General features: G+C 39.9%; 1 protein-coding gene across 3 annotated transcripts in view; it reads left to right on the plus strand.

The window, feature by feature from the left end:
* fstl4 (follistatin like 4) overlaps nucleotides 1-19,950 on the plus strand; it is a 638,776-nt gene that overhangs the window by 590,861 nt on the left and 27,965 nt on the right. For 2 of the 3 annotated variants that reach the window (XM_062970369.1, XM_062970368.1), the window contains exons 9-11: nucleotides 12,645-12,806; nucleotides 14,339-14,473; nucleotides 17,499-17,525. In XM_062970369.1, the coding sequence (XP_062826439.1) occupies nucleotides 12,645-12,806; nucleotides 14,339-14,473; nucleotides 17,499-17,525 (324 nt within the window). The remainder of the gene's footprint in view (nucleotides 1-12,644; nucleotides 12,807-14,338; nucleotides 14,474-17,498; nucleotides 17,526-19,950) is intronic. The other variant, XM_062970370.1, reaches the window with a different exon arrangement.

Here is a 19,950-nt window from a genome sequence, read left to right on the forward strand (position 1 = left end):
ACCTTCTCATTACAAGTGTTCTTCTTCGTTTACCTTGTAATATACCCCAAACATCCATCAAATGTTAGAAAACATATCATGTAAGTGGACATCAGTTTTGACAGAACAGTGCTGTGCCAATTATATATTTCTTCCATGGAAGAACCTATGCACAGGAATCAGGAGGGTAGGAAGCTGGCCATACCTGAAGAATATATGCCTTCTGTACACAAAGCAAGTGGTTTGCAATTGAATTAGGGCCCATCATCAAACTACTATAGCAAAATGCAATGGGCATTCATTCTTTTTAATCCAAATCAAAGACATCTTTACTGAACAAGGCAACAGATTTTAATTAGTTCAACCCCCTTTTACCATAGAATTTCACAAGTATTTATGTTTTCCAATAAATCATTATTATGAAATTGTTTAAGATATGGACTGCCACCTTGAACCAATCCAATAAATATCACAACCATTTAGTTTAGCTGCTTCATGTTATGCATGGCCACTCTGAACTGTGATTTAACCGATGTCAGCATCAGCTCCCTTACATCAGCACTCTTCATCAGTTAACTGGCTATAATCTCCTCTTTTCCGAACAATTTTCAATACTTGAGAGATTTAATTACTTATTCTTTACTAATTTGCATCTACCAACCATCTTTCTCTGTTTAAAAGTCTTATGCTTAGTTTATCTGCTCTACATCTGGATAGACCAGGCATGGGCAAACTTCAAGCTAACAGATTGCGAGCTGTTAGGAATTGTGGGAGTTGAAGTCCAAAATATCTGGAGGGCCAAAGCTTCCCCATGCCTAGGATAGACCCATGTTGCCGAGGTTTCCAAACAACCAGCCTACTATAATAGAGAATCTTGTGAGATGTGCAGGAAAAGGAAAGGGCGTGAAATAGAGGAAATATTTGCACAAGAAAAATTGAATCATCCCCATTTGTGCAAAATAGAAGTACTAGTGTTTCTATGAATTCCAGTATCTTTCCCATATTTCTCTGTGAGGGAATGTGGTACAGTGTATTTTACTTGCATGAATATTTAATGGAGGCCATAAAGAAAATAGGTACTTTGGTTACATGGTTTCCCCTTATATGTGAGATATCTATTAGAGTTTGTGTTTTATCCATCAAGCTATGTGAAAGAAAGGTCATTTATCATTTCTAACAGAAAGCTCTTCATGGATAAAGAGTCTCATAAAACAGTAATCTGCTATGAAAATAGATAGTTTGCAAACCAAAGACCCCCTTAGTGTAGAAATGATATAAATATAAATCATCATAATGTCTTCCATGGAAATGGCTACCAAAGGCAGTCAGCTCCTCAATCTAATTTCAGAGATCCTGCAGGAAAACTTTGTAGTAATAGAGACACATTTTGAACACAGTAATGTATGACAATCAGGCAAAGCAAAAAAGGGAGCATATTTCTACCATCATGAAGAATCAACATGTCAAAGGTAAATGATCAATATATCAGTGTAAATAATGGGTGAAGCATTGATATGCTCTTACATCTGAACCTGTCATTCCTGGTATTACAGCTAAGCTGGAATGCCACTACCTTATGTACAGTTTTATCTATTTACCAATGGTAGACAGTGCCACTCTGCTCACCACTGGCTGAGCTAACTAAGGCTTCTTGGAGTTTCAGCCCAATAACATCTAAGGGTTGTACTTTGCTGATCCCTGTTATAAAGTAATACTGAATATAATACAATACAACATAATATCAGGGGATATGGTTCTTAACATACAGTTAAAACATAAAACCACAGATAATAGCAAACCCTATTGAAATGAATGCCTTTTAATGAAAGCATACCTTAGAATCGCTCTGGTAGCCTAGAAAATGCCTACTGGGGACATCTCTCTAGCATTTTAGGTCCTCCAGTGCAACTATATTGTGAATATTCCACAGAAGCATACTGTAGAATCTTGCTGGAAGATCTAGAAAGTGCCTAGAGAGGACCCTTTTCCGAGTGTAGGTGAGTAAAATCACAGGTATCAGCCCCATGGGTATGGAGATGGCACTATTTATGCCCAAAATTTCTTAGAACAACAAGATTGCTGGCATACACCCTGAAGACTGCTGGCATACACCCTGACCAGGTGCATAAATGGGTGAAATGGCACCAACAAACCAGTAAAGCAGGCCCCGCCATCAAACAGGAGAAACGCTGAAGAAAAAGAAGAAGATTTCTTAAAACAAGAAACCTGACCTCTAGTCTATGGAAGTAAAGAAGTCCACTGCCAGGCCTGGTTATATCCTTCTTCCTAAGAGCTTGACAAGATGAGAAGGTCAGTAAGCAGAGATGGACTCTCTCCTTCTGACTGGTCAGCACCTTTAGAGATTGTTTTTTTGACACAGCTGAAATTTCCAACATGTTCCTGATTGCAGAGGTGATCCACAATGCTTCCTTATACTCTTGAAAGGCTTTTGACTCCTGCTGCCTTCCAGCATTTTACAGATAATAATTGTGATATGTCTGGCCAAGATGGCAGTGCAAGCAAGATGGCAGAAATCATTAAGTAGGAAGAATACACAAGGGATCTAGGAATCACAGTAGCCTACAAGGTGAACATGAGTCAAGGGTGTGATATGGCAGCTACAAAAGCCAATGCATAGGCTGCATCATTATAAATATAGTCTTTTCTGGGGCAAGTAATAGTACCATTCTGTTCTGGAATGCTGTATCCCGTCCTGGGCACCACAACTCAAGGAGGATTTAGACAAACTGGAACATGTCCAGAGGAGAGTGTCCAGACCTCCTGGAAATGACACCCCATGAGGAGCAGCTTAGGGATCTTGGTATGTTTAGCCTGGATGAGAGAAGGTTAAGAGGCACTTTCCTCCCCAAATCCCCGTGTGATGGCAGAAAGGGCAGTGGGGCAATGCATGTTACCGCCCTTTCTGCTATCTGATGAGGGGAGGAAGGAGGGTGTGCAGGGCACCACGAGGCTTCCCTTTCTCTGGGGATTGCCGGCGCAACGGCATGGCCTGAAAGGGTCATATGAAAAGTTCTAGAGCTTGTCCTTCTCAAATTGGGACACTTGGAGCATATGTTGCAGTTGAGTGGTCTGGCCATTTTTAACCATGTTATCATATGGGTCATTCTGTGTTCTTGTACTGCTCTTTACTTCTGGCCCATTAATGTCATCACCCTTACATTACGTTCCTTCTTTCAATTTTTCTACTTAAGCAATTATTTGCTCACAAACTGATCAAATCAACCATTTCTCTAGGTTTGCTTGAACATTCATTGTGTGTCCCCATCTATCTTTATGGCTTTGTAGTATAGATGAGAGATTTCCGTTATCAATTTTATATATCCAGTAAGAGAAAGGTATTCTATTGCTCTATAAATTCCAAAGTCTTCATCTAATGACCTTGCAAGTCTAACAAAAAAATAGTGCTTGCCTAAAATTTATTTTTTATCAAGGACAATAAAAATTCATTTCTACGCTTTCCAAGTGACTGTGAAGTCATTACAAGCAATAATTTACTTTTGCCATGAAATATCTAGACGAGGGATGGGAAATCAAATATTTCAAAACAGTATGGGTGAAAGCAAGACAAGAAAAGAAGTCCCATGCTTCCTTAGAAGGTGAAGAGATAAGGCACAAGCCTCATTAATCATTCTGAAATGGTGATATAGTACAATATAATTTCACTTTAAGGCAATTTTAATGGAGAACTTTGATTCAGTGCCTTAGGTTGGGAGAACTAATGTAAATCTGTACATGCAGAACTCTAGCTAAAATATACAGGCAAGCATTGTTCCATACTCACTTGATGTCCTCAGAATAAATACAACATTAAGTAACCTTAACCATATTAATTCCAAATTACAAGGCTTGCTCCTCTACAGCTGAAGGCTTTGCTAGTTCTTCCACTGAGTGTTTAAGAACCAGCACAGCATAAGCACAGCATAAGGTAGCCAGCCATGCACCCTCTTCACAAAGGACTGCCCTCTATCTGTTCTCCTTTTACGGTGATGGGTTAAGCGTTCAAATCCAAGAGCAACAATTAATAAATGACCTTTCAACGTTCTTCTTGGCTTTCTCAGAAGCCAACCTTCATTTTCTTCTCCATCCTTGTTAGCCGCTAGGTTTTGTGGCTTTGTGGCTATTTTGAACACTAACCATTGTATACATTTCTTCTAATTTGCACATTTATTTATTTATTTACATTTATCAAAGCTATGGTATATCTCCTTATGCACTAAAGTATTGTTCTGTGTATATTTGTTGCCAATGATTTGCATTTTAGCTGCTTGTATTTTAAAGTATATGAACTGGTATTTTGGAAAAATTCTACAAGCCTTAAAAATGTGTGCACATTTTCTCAAAATAGTTATCTGAAGATGGAGAAACTGTTTTAAAGAGTTTAAGTGTCGTGAAATTATGTTTGTGTCTAAAATTATTTGAAAGACATCTTGAGACTCTATCAGCCCACCCAAGCCTGAAAATTTAGTTTAACAGACCTGGTGACTATAAAGTCATGCTGGATGACATAGAAATGCTAGAGGGGTGCTCTCTACAGGCTTTTGCAAGGTCCTCCAGTGTAGTTATTTGGTATGCTTTTGCCAGAAGTCATTCATTTCAACAGGGCTGGCTGTTATCTATGGTTTTGTATTTGTGCTATAAGTTCCATGGATTTGGAAGTCATACTGTAATCCAAATGGTCATATCTTTGTCCCCTGGTCCAAGTGGAAGTGGAACTATGCCTTGTACTAGTCTTTAGTCAACCCATGCAATGTACTTCACAGTCATAGCAGAGGTTTTCAGCAAATTTCAAAAGCATGCCAAGAGACTATAAAATACTAAAATCTATATCCATAATAAAAACGAAAACCCGTATGTGTGTATGTGGCACGGGTATCCACTCACACAGACAGCCTCCACAAAGGGGCTTCCCGAGGACTTGGCAACTCGGTGCAGCGATTTCACGCACCACTTTGCAGGCAAAGTTGCTCAGATACGCTTTGAGTTGGACTCCAGCTTAAACGTAGTTGCAGCGGAGGTAACTGAGGTACCTGTCTGTCCGATTTTGTGGGATTCTTTCCGGCTTGTTCTTCCTGATGACGTGGAGGGGATACTTGGGTCTGTGAGGGCGACCACTTGCGCTCTGGATCCTTGTCCTTCCTGGCTGGTTAAGCTGGCCAAAGATGGGTTGTTGGATTGGTTTGTGGCTATAATAAATGCCTCCTTGGGCCAGGGGACAGTTCCATCCTGCTTTAAGCAGGCGGAGGTAAAACCGCTATTAAAAAAAGACCTCCCTAGACCCATCTGTATGTAACAACTACAGACCAATTTCCAACCTCCCGTTCCTGGGCAAGGTTCTGGAGTGGGTGGTTGCCACACAGCTCCAGGAGTTCCTCGATGACACTGATTTTCTGGACCGCTCGCAGTCTGGCTTCAGGCCTGGGCACAGTACCGAGACAGCTTTGGTCGCCTTGGTGGATGATCTCCGCAGGGAGCTGGACAGTGGGAGTGTGACCCTGCTGGTTCTCTTGGACATCTCAGCGGCTTTTGATACCATCGACCATGGTATCCTTCTGGGGAGGCTCTCTGGGATGGGCCTCAGTGGCACGGTTTTGCTGTGGCTCTGGTCCTTCCTGGAGGGTCGCTCCCAGATGGTGAAGCTGGGGGATACCTGCTCGGACCCCTGGCCATTGACCTATGGGGTCCCGCAAGGGTCTATCTTATCCCCCATGCTATTCAACATCTACATGAAACCGTTGGGAGAGGTCATCCGGAGTTTTGGAGGGCGTTGCCATCTCTACGCAGATGACACGCAAATCCCCTACTCATTTCCATCTGATTCCAAGGAAGCCCCTCAGATGCTGAACCAGTGTCTGGCCGCTGTGGTGGACTGGATGAGGAGGAACAAGCTGAGGATCAATCCTGACAAGACAGAGGCCCTCCTGGTCAGTCGCTCGTCGGATCGGGGTATCAGGTGGCAACCTGTGCTGGACGGGGTTGCACTCCCCCTGAAATCACAGGTCCACAGTTTGGGGGTCCTCCTGGACTCAGCGTTGACGCTTGAGGCGCAGGTGTCGGCGGTGGCCGGGAGGGCTTTCGCACAACTAAAAATTGTGCGCCAACTGCGACCATACCTCGTGAAGTCTGATTTGACCACGGTAGTCCATGCCTTAGTTACCTCTAGACTGGACTACTGTAATGCGCTCTACATGGGGCTTCCCTTGAAGACGGCCTGGAAATTACAATTGGTCCAGCGTTCAGCTGCCAGACTAATAACTGGGGCGAGTTACAGGGAAAGAGCCACTCCCTTGTTCAAGGAGCTCCACTGGCTGCCGGTTATTTTCTGGTCCCAATTCAAGGTGCAGACCATCACCTATAAAGCCCTAAACGGTTTGGGACCCACCTACCTTCGTGACCATATCTCCTATCATAAACCTGCCCGATCCCTTCGATCGTCAGGGAGGCTCTCCTGTCGCCATTGCCGATATCTCAGGCCCGCCTTGTGGGAACAAGGGAGAGGGCCTTCTCTGCTGTGGCCCCCTGATTGTGGAACTCACTGCCCGGGGAGATTAGGCAAGCCCCCACATTAGTAACCTTTAAGAAAGACCTGAAAACATGGCTCTTCCATTGTGCTTTTGGAAAGTAATTACTACATACATCCCTTCTGCTGCTCTCCTCCAATATCTGTCCTCCAGACTGCACCACTACTTTATGACCCTGTTCTCCGAGGTTGTTACTCTTATTTCCTTTCTCACCCGAGTTTTATTTATTTATTTATTTACAGTATTTATACTGAGTCACCCCGAAGGGGACTCAGGGCGGATCACATTATAACACACAAAGGGCAAACATTCAATGCCCATAAACACATCAAACAGAGACTGAGAGACACACGCAGAGGCAAGTTAACGTTCTTCTGAGGGGATGTTCGATTCTGGCCACAGGGGGGAGCAGCTGCTTCATCATCCACACTGACGGCACTTCCTCATTCCAGGTCGTAAATTAGTTAATCTTGCCTCCCCACTTTAGTGGTACCTTATCTCCTACTTGATAGATGCAACTATCTTTCGGGTTGCTAGGTCAGCAACGAGCAGGGGCTATTTTTTATTTTTAATTGACGGGTGCTCACCCCGCCACGGGCTGGCCTCGAACTCATGACCTCATGGTCAGAGTGATTTAAGGCAGCTGCTCAACAGCTGCGCCACAGCCCGGCCCTTTTAATCTTAGTGTTCATGTGGCCCGCCCGTTTTATTGTTTTTTTGATTTTGCTTAATGTAGTGTATATTATCATTTATTGTATTGTTTAATGTGTTATGATTTGTTGTTCTACTTATATTCTGTTATATTGTATCATTCTGGGCATGGCCCCATGTAAGCCGCCCCAAGTCCCTGTTGGGGAGATGCTGGCGGGGTATAAATAAAGTTTATTATTATTATTATTATTATTATTATTATTATTATTATTATTATTAACAGATATTTTTATGTTCCTTTTAAATGGATGCATGAAGAAAGAGAATTAATAGATCTGTATAAATATTGTCAACCTGTCTGTATTAATCATGGAAAGGTTTGGCCACTTCCTTTGATAGACATCAAGTATAGAATTGAAACTATATTTAGTGATACAAATTCTGTACCCATTTGAAGGTATGACATAATGCCTGCTAAATTTAATTTGCTATTGGCTTTAATGGCTATTGTAATGGGGGTAGAGTACTGTATTAATATGCTGGATGTCCACTCACATCAATTTAATAGAAGAATATTGGCTTCTGTGGTCCCTTCAGTACACAAATCACTTTCCTTCTAAGGATCTAACAAGTCTGGCATGTATTCCCCCTAAACAGTCTATGATTGGTAGGTTTGGCATGGTGCTGAGCTGCATAAAACCTCTCATCATGTATGGCACAGGTTCACCATTTCTTGGTCCAGAAGCATATGAAAGATCTGTGCCATGGCCTTGGAGGGAGCGAAGAAGAGAAATGCACAGCTCCATCATGGCTTGAACCCAAAGCAAATGGAAGGCCCTTACATTGTCTCAGCTGCTGCCGCCACTGCCCTAGCCTTGGGGAGAGAAAAGAAGAGGCAGTCATAGCTCCATCATGCTTAGATCCAGAAGTAGATGAAAGGGAGAGAAGAAAAGAGGCAGTTGCATCCTCTTGAATCCAAAGCAGATGAAAGGCCCTCCCATCATCTCGGTTGCTACTGCTTTAGCCTTGGAGGGAAAGAAGAGGCAGTCACAGTTCCATTATGCTTAGACCCAGAAGCTGTTGAAAAGCCCTCCATACATTCCAATTGCCACTGTTCTGACCATGGAATGAGAAAAGATGAGACAAAATCTGATAGACCATCTCCTCTCAGAGGGCCACCCCCTTTTACTTTTGTGTCATGTCTTAATCAGATTGTAAAACTAAGATTATGTGCAGTGATGGTGCAACAACAACAATTGAAGCTTATTGAAATGTAATGAATGACAGAAGACCTCCTTATAATATAAATGAACTTGATGGGTTTGTGGATAAAAATAAAATAAATCCAAAAAGCATAATATAAAATTCAAGCAAGAGCCAGTCATGTGTTATCAACTCCAGGTCCTTTTTTTCTCACTCCATAGTTGCCTCTAGTCACTTCAGTTTAAGTTACACCTGAACCATCTTTTTTTTTCTCTGAAAAAACAAACAGACAAAAAATACTGTTATTTCTGATTCTGGTTACAAAATTGACTAGAACTAATGGCTTGTGTGCTATTTTAGGGGATTAATAGGTAGATATAAGGGTGTAGAATATTTTTTGTCACTGTGGGAGAATAGCTTGAAGAGCATTGCAGTCAAACATATTTGCTAGATGTTACACATTTTCACCAGCTCTGAATAAACCCTTGAGAGCATCTTAAATCAGTCTTAATAAAAGGTTCCCTAGCAAGTTTAATCTTGGATTTTTGATATTACAGGCTGTCACCCACCAAAAAGAAAACAGCATGGTAATTTTGTGCATAAAAGAAGTGTCACTTAATATTATCTTGATGAAAATGCCTGCATTGAGGCATTACGCAGCATGTTATGAATTGGATTAACTCAGTTTAGGTGATTTTACCCCAGGTACATAAGGGTTCTTGCAAGAATACTGAAGCAGTTAGCCCAGATCATCCTTCACAACCCATTCTTCCCGCAATTCTTGTTAAAACACCAGCATCAATTTATTTTCTAAAGAATATTTGTGCCATTTAAACTGCATTTTCAGGGGCTGGGGTTGTATAAGCACTAGCAGTAAAATTGTCATCTGTTCTCATATATAAAAATGGCCATGCATCCAAATCATTGTGGTATGTGGTTCTTCTCTAAATCTCTGTTCCTTCAGAAATGAGGCTGGTTGGGATGCCATGAAGAGAAGGATTTCTTCGGATATAATTTGAGGTAGTGGTTTATAAAGCAAGTATTATCTGCCGTAGATATTTCAGTGGGTCAGATATTCTTATCCACACCCTTTCCCCCTACAGAATGCACTTTCTGTTCATGCATTTTCATACTAGTGAATTTCAAGTGGCAAATAATTCACAAACTAATACACAGAGCAATACACATTTAATAATAATACCCATTTTTCCACCTATGCATTATTCACATCCTCATATGCAAAAATGTATATTTTCTCCTTTCTCTTTCACCATCATGCAGCATTTCCAAAGCTGTCTTCAACAGTAATATAATAATTATCTTCAGAAATCTCAAGGTCAGGTGAATCTTTCCCACAATGCTACAAATTGTGCTGCAAATCCCATTGGAACAAGGCAGCGTTTCCCCCTTGAGAAGAGAAAAAAGCTGGCAGCAACACAATCCATTGCAGATTTCAGCAGTATCTGCTTTGGGGGATATTGTCAAGTTGCACTGTATTAACACTTCTAGATGGAGGTGTGGGAGAAGCATAAGGAAATAGTTGCACTTCTTTGTAGTGAAGAGTAATTGTGGGACCTTCAAGATGAACAAATGACACATAGTTTTGTGGAGCAGAGGCTTGAATCCCATTGGATCATTACTTGATGGGGTTTGTAAGTGTGTGAAAAATAGGAATCACTATTATTCATTTCTTGTCTAACACTCAGAATACCCAGTCAAGAAGAATAACATTGTGGTGGGAATTTTGCACAATGTTCTGCACAATACAGTATTTTCTCCCAGTATTCACAAAGCCCAACACATTTCTAAAACTTAAGCTGTATGGAAATACTTGCAGGGGGGGAGGTATTTTGCAAAACCAATGTTTTTTGCACAGAAATATTTTTCCCCTGCAAAATAAAAAACAGTTTTCACAGAAAAAAAAATTCCATAAGCATTTTTGTTCGATATTTTACAATTTTTAAAGAAAATGCTTACAAAAAAGCTACATGAATATGCAGAAAGTGTGTTTTCTCAGTGTGAAAAATTTATTTGTCAGAAAAACTAATTTGCTTAAGGATTGGAGAAGATGTTACTAGATGTTACACATTTTCACCAGCTCTGAATAAACCCTTGAGAGCATCTTAAATCAGTCTTAATAAAAGGCTCCCTAGCAATATCCAATTGGCCAAGATCTCCGATGGCATAAGGGGAGAAAACAAAAATGAATTTGCTAGAAAATAGAGACTTAGGTTAGTTAAAAAAGAAGACAAAAATAGATTTGAAATAACTAAATGGAGGATTTATTAGTGTAATTATAAGGGCAATTTTTTCTTAGATATTAGTTCCCTATAGTGTGGTGTTGAAAGTCATGAGTGGTGGTTCACGGGTGGGAACAGGGAGGCAGGGGGGCAGGGGAAATAATAATTGTATTTTGATTGTTGAATCCTGAAGACTGTTTGTTGATGTTTTTTCTCATATATCACAATAAAAAAAATTACAAAAAAAATAGAAAGACAGATTTGTTGTGCAAAAGGAAACAACACTTCCAGATAGCCACTTGGGTTGGGACTGGAGAAAGGAATTATATAAAGTTGTTGGGGTGGAGGGGTTCTGCAAAAGTCTTAAACATTTTCTACTCATTTCTATGTAACTCCAGGTATAGTAAAGGTAAAGGTTTCCCCTGACATTAAGTCCAGTCACGTCTGACTCTGGGGGTTGGTGCTCATCTCCATTTCTAAGCCGAAGAGCCGGCGTTGTCCGTAGACACCTCCAAGGTCATGTGGCCGGCATGACTGCATGGAGTGCCGTTACCTTCCCACCGAAGCGGTACCTATTGATCTACTCACATTGGCATGTTTTCGAACTGCTAGGTTGGCAGAAGCTAGAGCTAACAGCAGCCGCTCACTCCGCTCCCTTGGGACCTTTCGATCTGCAAGTTCAGCAGCTCAGTGCTTTAACAAACTTAGCCACCGGGGCTCCTTACTCCAGGTATATAGATATATAAAATAGGTGTAAAATCTAATCTTTATTGATAGTAAATCAGAATTTGGAAGACTTGCTAAACAGGTTGATTCCTCCATTTTATGAAGCAAAGCTGAACCATTTTCTGCAAAGTCCACTGTAAAGACCGCACGTTATTGCTAGCAGATTCATGTAAATATTGTAAATTTGCATAAGATGAACCTGTGTCTGCCTTCATTGGGATATGAGAATACGGCAACCCAGAGAGAGAGGGGGGGAGGGGGGAGGGAAAGGGAAAGAGAGGGGGGGAGAGGGGGAGAGAGATTCCAGTAAAGGTGGAAATGAGAGACCTGTTATGTTCAATTGTCAGTTTTTGGAGGGTTCTACCTGTAGCTATAGCAGATTGTCCATTAAAAACTACTTTGCTGCCAGAAGCCCCACAGTAAGTGGGAACCACTATTCCTCCATTTCTCTTCGATGATGTCCCAGAATTACTCTGTTAAGAAAATAGCATTTGAGCTAATGAGTCGACAATCATTATTGTGCCACCATCACCAATCGAAAGAAACTGAAGCAATCGAAAGAAACTGAAGCACATACATCCACTCTATGACTTTGAAAAATGTAACTGGCCCCATAGTCAGCAGTTCATATTTGCTGTCTGTAACCACCCTACCCCAAGTACTACTAATTTTTTAATTTAGCAGTCATTCATCTGAGTCATGATTTGTTAGCTTTTACCATGGTAATCTCACTGACAAAACCACTAAAATGTTCGCTTTTTAATAGTGCTGTATGTATGACTGCATTGCTAGCAACAAACGTGGTGAGAGGAGGGAGTCTGGATGCTTCTCATCACCCAATCTTGGAGCAATGAAATGTTTAAGTTACAGTTCAATTTCTACCAAAAAGTGTCTTCATTGGCAATATCAGAATGTAGAACAACCCAATCTTGTACACTTCCATTGTTTGTTAGCCTGCAGTCAAAAGTGGCAGAGTAGTGGTAAAGGGGTCATTAAATCTTACTCAAAATCATGCTGCTTTAGCTGCTTTTCTTCCTGCAGAGAAAATGTACAGGTGAGAGGGGCACATTTTGAGCCCATAGATGGCAAGAAAAAAAACTACCACAACCCAATACACACATTTTATTCTTCGGTTTCAGAGTTCTTTAAAACAAACAAACTGGCAGGAGAAAGAAACATGCAATTGAATGTAACACATGGTTTGCTTCTGAGTACAGCATTTGATATGAGCAAAATGCAGCAAACTATTAGAGGTGACATATGACAGCTTGGTTTAAAATCACAAATCCTTTTTCTCTCTCTACAGTGCCACCAGTAATTCGTGTCTATCCTGAAACACAGGCTCAAGAACCTGGCGTTTCAGCAAGCCTCAAATGTCACGCTGAGGGCATTCCAAATCCCAAAATTTCCTGGCTAAAGAATGGCATAGGTCTTGTGCCTAAAGCATCCAAGCAACTGATGCTGATAGGTAAGAGTAAGAAAAATGTTTGTTTGTCATAAAGCCAGAGAAAAATGGGAAAATTGTTGTATTTCTTTTACTAATTCACAATCATTCTTAAATCAATGATAATAAATGTTTTTTTTCTTTTTGATACATCATAACAATTAACTATTTTTGCCATACATAACTTATTTCAGTATACATTGTCCCAAAGGTAACTGTTTCTTAAATGACATTTTAAACAGTTCTTAGAAATGTATCACCCTCCACCCCCACCCTCCCCCCATGCCCCCCACCCCCCTGGAACAGCCATCCAAAATTGTCAATACATCAGTTTAATCATGTGGAACGCCTGGTTCAAGGTACGGTATCTTTCGTCTCCGTCTATTTTGTCGATTAGAACAGTCCATTTCCTTAACCAGTCTTGATCTTTTAGGCTATTTGTATAAATTTTTTTCTTTTGAATGATGAAATCGTTAATTATATATTCTGATATATAAGTCCACCAGGTTTCTACATCCCATTTTGTATCATCCCTCCATCCTCGGGCTATCGTGGCTTGTATTGCGGCTGTCATATATTTTAGAATCTCTGTCCAGTTATTATTATCTTCCCTTACCTTTACTGTGAGAGACATGTATCTAGCTTTGTCCCATATTAATTCTTTCCCTATTATTTCTTCCATTATTTTTCTATAGAAGTTCTGAATTTTTCTACAGTCCCACCACATGTGGGAAAATGTACCTATTTCCCCACAGTTATGCCAACACTTATTTGAAGTATTTCCCGTTATATGTGCTACTTGGAGTGGGGTTCTATACCATTTAGTTATTATTTTCCTTTGTGTTTCTTTAATCCTTATATGCTTAATTTTAGGAATATTGTCAATCCAAGTCCCAATTAATTTCTCAATGAAGTTTTTTTCCTGTTTCCAATTATCTATAATGGTTATTTTTGTATTGTAAGTTAATGTGATTAGTACATCATACAATAGCCCAGTTATTCCTTTATCTATTTCTATTTTCCTTTTAATTATTCTATCCAGTGGGGTTTCGACAACTTCTCTTCTTTTCATGGCCTGGGCTTTACTGGACAGACCTATGATAATAAATGTTATATTCCTTTTTTTGGTAAATCTTGTTTCAAGTACTGGCCTGTTTGGGATGAAAGTTAATTGTCCCCATATCTTGTATAAATTATGTTGTTTTAGTTTTCTTTCTCTTCATAGGGATATTATGTGGGCAGAGAAGAATTATGGTTCTATTTATCAGTTTAAAATAGAGAACAATAAAATTAAGGCATAATATGTAGCCTGAGCAGATTTTGCATTTTCAAACTTCTACATCTGTAGGTGGTATCAGTGCTGAAACTACTTGAAATCTTTTTCAAATCTTAACCCAGTATGAAGTATTTGTGCTCCTGACACTCTCATCCTATTTAGTTTCTGCAGAGCTCCCTCTACCAAGTGAATGAAAGATTGGCTCCTACAAACTTCTCCGTTTCCAAAACCATTTTCAGGTTAGAACACCTTAAAGACTTCTTTATTTTTTTTCTTGCAGCAAATGGAAGCGAACTTCACATTAGTAGTGTTCGGTATGAAGACACAGGGGCCTATACTTGCATTGCTAAAAATGAAGTGGGTGTTGATGAGGATATTTCTTCTCTCTTCATTGAAGATTCAGCTAGGAAGACCCGTAAGTTGAAGTCACTGCATTTCCTACACCTTTTCTATTAATTATGTATGAACATGTAAGTGTATGTGTCTAAAATTACACATTTTGTCGCTTGTTTTTGAATAATATGGCCTTTGGAAAATTGAACTGGGTTTTCTGATTAAAAGTCCACATGATCATAACATAAACATGTTGTTTACCATTGATTCAACAATAACCTATAGATGTCAAAATGTGTATTTTTGTTTGTTTGCTGGGTTTTTTTCCTTTGTTTGTATTACAAAGGTTTCTACATGGCTTGATGGATCTGGACCTAATTTAGCACTCACACCCTTTATTACCCAACTTAAAATAATTGAAGTAAAATCCACCCCATTTTAGTGCGGGAGTCTCAAAAAAGTTTTAAAACAGCAGTATATAGATAGAAAGGATTAACTAAACTAAAACGGCCACACAACATAGCCCTGAAAGCCATGGTCCACCTCATAAGGAAGTAAGCAGTACAATGAAGATTTATATTTTGGAAGCTGTGTGTGTGTGTACCTGCACTTTGCTCTGAGGCTAAGAGACTGTGGCTTCCATAAAAGCCAGATGAAAAAGGGGAAAGTAAAGGGGGAAAGGTATGAAGGAAGACAAGGAACGAAATAAAAAGAAGGAAGAGGAAAGGAAGAAAAAAGGGACAATAAAAAGAAAGGGAAGAAAAAAAAACAAGGAATGACAAAAGAAGGAAAAGCAAGGAAGAAGGAAGGAAGGAAGGAAGGAAGGAAGGAAGGAAGGAAGGAAGGAAGGAAGGAAGGAAGGAAGGAAGGAAAGGTGTATGAAGGAAAGCAAGGGAAGAAGGGAAGAAAGAGCCACAAACAAAATGCATACCCAGGCAACACTGCATCTATATGCTAATCAATTATGAATACCCAGCAGAGCCGGTACTAGGTATTTTTCAAGTGTAGGCGAACAGAATTTTGGCGCCCCCCTCCCCCAAACCAATAGCTGAAAAATAAAAGTGTTGGATAAGCAAAAATGTTTGATAATAAGGAGGGATTAAGGAAAAGCCTATTAAACATCAAATTATATTAAGATTTTACAAATTAAGCACCAAAACATCATGTTTTACAACAAATCAACAGAAAAAGCAGTTCAATACCTTGCAGGAGACAGGAGTTGCCTCGATGGTGCCCCCAACAAGATGGCGCCACAGGCAACTGCCTAGTTGGCCTGGTGGTTGAACTGCCTCTGATACCAAGTGTGTTGAAAAAGTTCCACATCTGTGTCTCAGAACCCCCAATTGTTCTTAAACCCATTTGAAATTTAGCCCTGAAATGATGTACTATTTTACTATTATAGGGATGAGTAGTCCCTACCCTTGGACCAAATTTGGATTAGGTCTAAAAATGATTAACTTGTCACCTATCCAGGGGAGATAATATCCTCAGAAGCACACTGAAAATTGTAGGATGCCATCCAGCCTGTGTTGCCTTAAGCTTGACTAAGATGTTCACTGCTGTGCTCCTCACTTTCCATTAGTCATCTAAAATTGAGGTTTATGGGGTTTTATCCAGCCACAGGCTACAACAATACATATATGCACTGGTATGCTCCTGAGCACACCATTATCCAGAAGCCACCAATGTCTTGTGCCTGTCCCAGCATAAAGTGAACCCTTTGGGTGTCCTTTCCATTCCCATGGAGTCCAGACAGCAGGGCTGGTGGGAACAACTTGATCCATATAAGATTGCCTCTAGAATACCATTGTGTTATACTGATATATGCTGAAGTCTGCTGTGACTTGGAAGTTTTTCTGGATTTCAAGTGTGTAAGTGGGTTGTATTTTGTTGTTCACCAATGGGCAAAATATCCTCCTCCATCTTAAACGCGCACAGCTTAACATGGTTAAATTCATCCCACTGTTGGTACAATGTGATGGAAATAAAACTAAGAAATATCTGCAGGGCTTTGTTCCAACTTAAAGAAATCAAAGGGATATGAGCCTGCCTGATTAAGTTAGTATGGCAGGGAAGAATGAGAAAGAAACAAGCTATATTTTTAAAGTCAAAGAATTGCATTTCTTTGAATGATCCCTAAAATTAACTTTATATGTAACACTTCTGTTCTGGTGCTCAGAATGTCCTTTTGCAAATACCAATCTTCATAAATGTCTATACTTCCAAATAGTATGTAAGATAAATATTAGGATCTTTTGCACCAGATGCATCAGATACATTGTACTGGGCAAATCAAACTTTCATGGGCTACTTTGCCCTTAACTAATACAAGGAATACAGATGTACATATAACCAGAAAAATAACTGGAATTGCCTACGCAGCCCCTAACTAATATTTATTCCATGTCAAATACAAGACGGCTACTCCACAGAGTAAAAATGGGGCCTGAGCATTAATTATAAAACTATGAAATGTGAACATTAGAGAAGATAATGGATGACAGTCATCTATACAATTATGCCTGTTTTGTGGGTTTTGTGGATTGCTCAAGGAAGGGCTTCTTAAAAATAATTTTAAAAGCACTGAACATCAAAGTGCTTGCTAATGAGTACTAATAAGAAGAAAATCTCCTTTCCCTATTATATTCTTTGTAATTATCTGACAGAAAATACATAGCATACACATTGAGCTTTCATGTGGTGATGCGTTTGTATGATTGTGCAAGATAAAAGGCCGTGATTGCAGAAAAAGAAACATCATCCACTCACGAAGAGACACATTTTTTCTTTTTCTAAGGAATAATCAGAAATGTTTAATGAGATATCTGCTGTGTGGAGGGGAGGGGGATCTGAACAGGGAAAATTAAAATCAGTAAGGTTTATCTTTGTCACTCCTTTACTCCACTGACATATTTTTTTCCAAATTAATGCTGTAAGACAGACATATTTTTTCTGTTGCTGTAAGACTATCTCAGAAATACATATTCTTTTAAAAAGGCAATTGCAACTGGAGGGTATTAAGTTCATATAACTGCTACAATGTAACAATGTTTTTTGTTTCCTTTTCTTGACCATTTTCTGGCTCACCCATTTCTCTGATGCTGCAGTTGCAAACATACTGTGGCGAGAGGAAGGTACTGCAGTAAAATTGTCTTGTTGTAGTGATAATGTGCTTGTCTGCTTTAATAATTCCATAATGGACCATTTTCCACTGATTTGCCACTAACTTTAGCGATGTTGGCAGGTCTCATTTTCAGTTACAGAGAAACCGATTAAATAATTGGCACACATTGAGTGATGTAGTATTTCAGAAACACTTCAAATTTCCCATAAAATGTAACAGGCATATAGAAAGTTAATGCAACTAAACTGTAGATTTATAAATGTATCATTAATTGTCAGCTGAGATACTAGAATGAAAGCCATTATGTACTGTACTTGAACTTAAATTAAATGTAGGTATACAATATCTTGTTTACATCTAACCATTTCAGACATTACTGCAACATTGAAGCATAACACCAGGAAAAAGTAATTCCCATTATCTGCAGTAATATATGAGAGAGCTCTGCATTTATTCATTTGGGACCAAAATGTGAAAATATTAAATATATATGTAGCAAAAAGCATTTAAACTTCCCATAATGTTTTGGTGACTGGAATCTTTTATGTCATTGAGGTTGTGAATTTACTCTGTATTTTAGTCTGAACTTTAAAGAGGTGTCCAAAGTATTGAATCATACTTACAAAATCTGTACATTACCTTAGTTAATTCTATTACACTTTGAACTAAGTTCCAGGGCAGATTCACCACCCTACCGACAAAGAAGACACCAGCACACTATGTGGGTACCAGACAAAAACCATAATAAAAATCGTAATTGTTTTTACTTCTTCAGTAGATTCTCAATGTGCTGTTTGTGACACAACATGTTCAATTTAGTGGCAGTTACTGATTATGTTGAGCATATATGTGGAGCTTATGTCTAAAAGGTATCAAATCTATCTGAATTTTTTTTTACAAAAATTAAAAAAACATGCTGAGCGTATGCATTTTTCTGCTCTAAAATACAATTTCCAAGCTCTTTACTGAAGTGATTAGATATATTTTCATAAATTTGATCTATACTTAATATTATTCTTCTAGCCAGCAATATACTGTCACCTATAACTGATGGGTTTTTGGAAACTAACCTCACATATAGACTCATACAGTCTTATAACAATAATAGAATTGCAAGTCCATCTTGTCCAGGATTTCTTAAATGTTTCCATTCATGGCCCCTTCTTGCCCAAGAAATATTTATGTGATTCTGCATATAGCCCTCCTTCCTAACCTCAATTCCTCCTCGTCCTTCTCCTCTTCCCTCATACATCTCTTTCTTTTCCCAAATGGCAGCCCGTTCATCCTTCTCCTCCTCTCTTCCCCCCATATGGATCTTCTTTCCTTTTCTCCAGTTGCATCCTTTTCCTCCTCCTCCTCCTCCTCTTCCTTCTCTTCCTCCCAAATGCTTCTCTCTCTCCTTTTCTCAAATGGGACCCCCCCCTTTCCTCCTTCTGCTTTTTTTCCTTCTCTAATGCACCTTTCCTTCTTTTTCTCAATGCACCACATGGCAGGCTGCTTTGTCCCACCCATTTCCCTTACATCAACAGTTTTCTCATCCTACTCCTCTTCCTTTGGCAACAACAGCAGCCCCTCCTTCAATGTGGGGCAGATAGCTGAGGAGTGTGGATGGATGAGTCAGTCAATCACATTCTCAGAAGGAAGGACTGGAGAAAGAGCCACCAGTACACACAGGTTTCAGGCAGTTGTAGCTGCTGCTGTTACTCCTCCATTTTGTGGTCAGTTTTTTGCCACCTCAGCAATTCACTTACACAGCCCTATTTGGGGTCACTAACCTGTTAAATGCAGGTGTCCAGCTAGAGCAGTGGCTCTCAATCTGTGGGTCCCGAGGTGTTTTGGCATACAACTCCCAGAAATCCCAGCCAGTTTACCAACTGTTAAGATTTCTGGGAGCTGAAGGCCAAAACATCTGGGGACCCTCAGGTTGAGAACCACTGAGGTAGAGTATCCCAGCAGACAACCATCCCACCTCTTCTTGAAGATGTCTAGAGAAGGATACCCCACCACCTCTAGGCAGTAATTCTATTGCAATATTACTGTTACTGTCAAGACCTTCCTTCTCATATTCAATCAAAATTGTCTCCTTGTGACTTAAAACCATTTGACCTGATCCTATACTATGAAACAGCAGAAAAACAGCCCTGCCATTGGATATTTAAAGAATGCAACAATGTCATCCATCAATCTTCTCTTCACCAAGCTGAACATGATCAGTTCTTCAACATTTCCTCATGTGTTTGTTCTCCATTCCTCTTAACATCCGTGTTGTGCTTCTTTGAACCTTTTCTAATTTGTCTAGATCCTTCTTAAAATGAAGTGCCTAGAACCAGGGCCAGCCCAACGCGGAGGCCACTGAAGTGCCCGCTTCAGGTGCACGGTCCCGTGGGCACCGTGGAGGCCAGCTGGGCAAGGGCGCGCCACCCATCTGGGTGGAG

The sequence above is a fragment of the Anolis carolinensis genome, chromosome 2 (genome assembly GCF_035594765.1).
Source record: "Anolis carolinensis isolate JA03-04 chromosome 2, rAnoCar3.1.pri, whole genome shotgun sequence".
NCBI classification, from domain to species: Eukaryota; Metazoa; Chordata; class Lepidosauria; order Squamata; family Dactyloidae; genus Anolis; species Anolis carolinensis.